The sequence below is a fragment of the Photinus pyralis genome, unplaced genomic scaffold (genome assembly GCF_008802855.1).
Source record: "Photinus pyralis isolate 1611_PpyrPB1 unplaced genomic scaffold, Ppyr1.3 Ppyr1.4_unclustered_Scaffold528, whole genome shotgun sequence".
In the NCBI taxonomy this organism is placed as follows: domain Eukaryota; kingdom Metazoa; phylum Arthropoda; class Insecta; order Coleoptera; family Lampyridae; genus Photinus; species Photinus pyralis.
Window position 1 is genome coordinate 6639 of NW_022171743.1, and position 4492 is coordinate 11130.

The 4492-nt window shown below is 32.4% G+C and overlaps 1 protein-coding gene across 1 annotated transcript; it reads right to left on the reverse strand.

The window, feature by feature from the left end:
* Nucleotides 1-1419: 1419 nt before the first annotated feature.
* LOC116182440 lies at nucleotides 1420-2953 on the reverse strand. The gene is made up of 2 exons (XM_031502976.1): nucleotides 2764-2953; nucleotides 1420-1613 (listed from the first exon to the last, which is right to left on the reverse strand). Exons 1-2 carry the CDS (start codon nucleotides 2932-2934, stop codon nucleotides 1446-1448), a joined length of 339 nt encoding a protein of 112 aa, XP_031358836.1. The 5' UTR covers nucleotides 2935-2953; the 3' UTR covers nucleotides 1420-1445.
* Nucleotides 2954-4492: the final 1539 nt, after the last annotated feature.

The following is a 4492-nucleotide window of genomic DNA, read 5'->3' on the forward strand; positions in this document are numbered from 1 at the left end:
ATTTAATTTGTCGATTTGAAATCCCACTGATAAAATAATTAATTTTGTTGCAAAAGAGGATTGAGCTTAGTTTGCATTATAATTCGTTGTGCATGCAGCCTGGTCATCTATTATATATTTTAAGCTCCGTAAATGCGAGGTTTACCCTCTTAATACTATTAATTTAATAACTCCATCAAAAGTGTGCACTATTGTGCATACTAGTTGTAGTGTTTAGCTCTGATAGAATACGGAATAATTATGATCAAATTTGAGTGACCGGCATTTTGTTTATTTATTTATTCATTTATTTATTTATTGTCCCTCTTGTTCTAGGCCCTCAATAGGCTTACTTGTTGGAAGAATGTTCGTAGCAATTTTTTTGGCGTAGGGCAGCTTAGCCATAGCAACCAGTTATGATATTACGGAGTAATCTTCTTCAATCCTAATCTTCGTAATAAGCTTTTAATATAGAATTTCAGACAAGCACACTCACACCAATGGTCCTATCATTTTATTTCATAAGGCACAAAAAACATGGACCACCGGTAAGGGGCGACAATATGTTTTACTTGTACTTGGCCCTATACGTGCGAATTTGTGCCCGGAGTATAAATTTATTTGTGAAGAATTGTGTTAAGATTCAGTAATTAGTTTGGTAATCAATCATTCTTGATTGGAGGTTTGTTAAACTGTAAACATTTTCAGTTGCCCAGTCAAGATACTCAGATTTGTGTGTAACGTAACTTATAATTTTGAATATTTGTGTGTTACGCTATCCCATTGTGGAGTTTATTTTTGATTTGATTTTGGTGTGAATAAACAAGTATTTATTTGGTACCTAAATTGATTTGCACTGTTATTACTACCCTCGCATCTTATCAATTTCCTACGGAGAGAGTTCAGTTAGAAATTGAGTGGCGCTCAACCATTGGTAAGTGCAACGAAGTTACGAAGATCATTTTACCCAGAACGAACAACCGCTGTGCAAGATTCTCAAGCTCTTATTTTGTGTTTAACCCTGAGCTAGTTGGTTGTTTATGCGGCATGTTTGAGGAAACGTAACGCCAATTCTACTTACCCTTTATAATGTTTTTTTTATTAATTGGGTTTAGTATTGTTATAATTTAAATTTTTAATGTGAAAAGCAAACATTATGATTGGACTTACACTTTATAAATATGCGCTACTTTACCATAAACATTTCTACAAGAAAAAAGGACTCCTCAGAAACAATTCTGAACCATTACTGATCCCAAATTAAGTAGTCAAGTTCTACTAGAGCCTAGAGCTAGAATGTGAACCTGTAACTAACAATACATTTAGGAATAAAGCAAAGTATTACATAATTAAATATTGATTAACAACACTTTTACATGCATATTTGAATTACAATAAACACGTAATTAAAAAAAGTACTTATGCCTTCTTCTTATTTTCCACATTTCTTAGCTGTGCGGTGGTATCTAATTTCTACGCCTTGAGTGAATTTCGAATTCGACATCAACACATGACACGTACTCTCCAGTTATAGTATCGTTTCCCTTGAATTGTAATTTCCAAAATGCGTTTGGTAACGGCAGAATGGTTAACAGCTTTTCATTAATGGGGGTGGGTGCGAATGTATAGTTTCCCTAAAAATATGTGACCTTTAGTAATCGTCACTAATTGCGTTGTTGAAATACAGAGTGTCCGACGAAATGGGTAGGTGATTGTATGAGAAACTAATGTGATTAGGTTTCTGTAAAATTGCAATGGTGTATTTAATGAGCACGTTTTAGCTAACGCACTGATATACCCAAACACCAATATTGCCAACCTTGGTTCATCATTAAACTGCTGCTCAATAGAGGGCGCTTTTAAGTATACCTAAATGTGTTACCTATAAAATGCATAAGGTTAACAATCTGTTGTTATGTATATCTGTGGCTAAGGTATTTTGAATTAAGCATAAGGAAATTTATTTTGTGCAGGAGTAAATTTTCCAAAAATTTTAGAAAACTCGAATCCAATTTCCCATTAATTTCCCACATAAACACACTGTGTACCCTAGGCATTCATCATAATATGTATAATAGACCGTAAATAGAAGTACAATGACGTTTAACAAATATAATCATAGTGTACATTAGGCAAAGTAAACAATTAGCAATTAGTTCTTCTTAATTTTTTTTATTTCCTTAATTTCCCTGGATAACCTAGCATAGTCAATACATTTTAGACGATGGATCAAAGTTAAGGCACCGGTAGTAAACATCTCAAGTTTTACGTACTTGAAATACAATCAACACTCCTTAAATATTTAAGACCTATTCTGCTGTATATTCATTTCTGCTGCTGCATTAAAATTTAATAGAAAGTTTTAAACTGAGGGAAGGAGAGTCCCTAATAAAATAATAAAATTATTTTTTAGGCGTGTTCAAGAGCGTAAAATCGTTTTAGCTATTTGTTATTCATTCAGCTTTCTGAGAGTTCTTCTCATAAATATAATTAATATACACATTTTATGCTTATCCTATTTGACATTTCTTTCTGCATGGATGTTTTGCAAACCATTAATTATATTTGCAGATATAGTTTGTAATACCCCCTAATGGATTTAATACCGAGATCTGGAACTTAGAGTCATTATAGTAGCAGTAAGTAATTAATGAACTTATTACAATTATACAACCGCAGTTTGTAATAAGATAATGGGTTCCTCCTTTAGTACATATATGATTACTGGCGTTCTTCGCATAAGTTTTTGCAGCAGTTATATTAGACTTGGATTTAACAACTCACCACGTTAATAGGGCAACGTGGAGGCATACTAAAATTGTCCATAAAAGGTGTCCAAATCTGATTTTTCTTCCCCATAAGTTCACATATGTCATTTGATGTGTAATCTTTTAAATAATATTCACAACTGTCCATGTGCTCATAGTCTTCGCATTTCCAGAAGGTAACCGACATCTGAAAGAAAATAATCTGTAGGTAATTGGCCGATCCACAACGCGCGTGTGTTTACATTTAATAAACAAGTGGTTCGTTAAATAGTATTGACCAATTATATTCACTAATTAAGACTCGTTCTTAAAATCGTACCTTTCTACGTCCATCCGGGCGATAACTCTTGACGTACCGAAAGTGAAGCCTAAATAGCACACGCAATCATCCAGCTTTAACGAACACCTGGTACATGGATGAAATCGGACGTGCACTTCGATACTAAAAACCGCATCGTCTAGATATCATTATTTATATTGCAGAAATTAATTGTGTTTTATTGCAACTGTTGATGATAAGTAAACAATTTATCAGTTTTTTAACCGTTCCCCTACAGATATTTCAATTATCTTTACAGCATCCGAAAGCTCTCTTATTATTATTATATTATTATATTGTAGGATTTCAGCCCCGTTACGAAATTATTGGCCGATTTTAGTTTAGTAAAAAAGGAGTACAATTCTACTTATGTATTTAGAAATTTCAATCCGGCCAATTAAGTGAGTATAGTTTACCATATTAATTAACTGTGTTGCAGCAATCTTTATCAAAATGAGTCGTGTTTGGTATCGTTAGAATCGCGCTTAAATAGCATGAATTTTAAGACTGGTCGCTGATTTTTATTGTTGAAAAATCTAGACGACGAGAGACAATGTGATTATTAAGATGATTTTAATTTTACAGCAACAAACTTACAGTTCATATATATATATATATATATATATATATATATATATATATATATATATCTATTATTGATATAAGTCGAGATCCGGATAATAGTAGGATAACCTGAGATCCCCCTTTAAAGTTAAAAATATGCGTGTATAATGGGTTGCCAATGACATGAAATATGTTCTTCTATCATTACCCCTATAGAGGGGAAAGAAATTCATACAATTAAAATTATCCATATAAAAAGCAGTTAGGATGAGATCAAAAAATAAATACACTTAAGTAGAGATCATATAGTGTATAAAATGACATTGGTGTATTAAGTAGAGATCATGCGGTGTTGTCAAATGTACTTGTTCTAAAAATAGATTTCGTTATCTTTTGCGAATACTTAACAAGTTGTTAGCCTTCATGTGGGATTCCTTCGCGTATTCTTTCTTCGATAAAGCGTTAATATTATTTGGCACCCGGGGCTTGAAAATATTATAACATTTAATTATATAATACCTAGTGTAATAGGTACTCTATTTTACATCGATGATAAATTAAAACGATTACCTATTTATTGAAGGAAAGAGTTCCCGTTGGAAATGATTTTTTTATTTTTCTAACAGCTGATAGTGGTTCATAAGTCTACATCTTTGAATTAAAGGACCCAATTCAAACTCACTTTCAAAGTACAATTGCCATTATAATTAATGTAATAAATTTTTGCCATTAACTGAAATGCTTCAAAATTGATTATGCATAAGTATTCATCCTACAATCATGTATAAACACCAAACCCAAAGAAATCATTATCAAATTGCTTTCTTATCTCTTTTCCAGTACCGTATGGCGCATGGTTGGT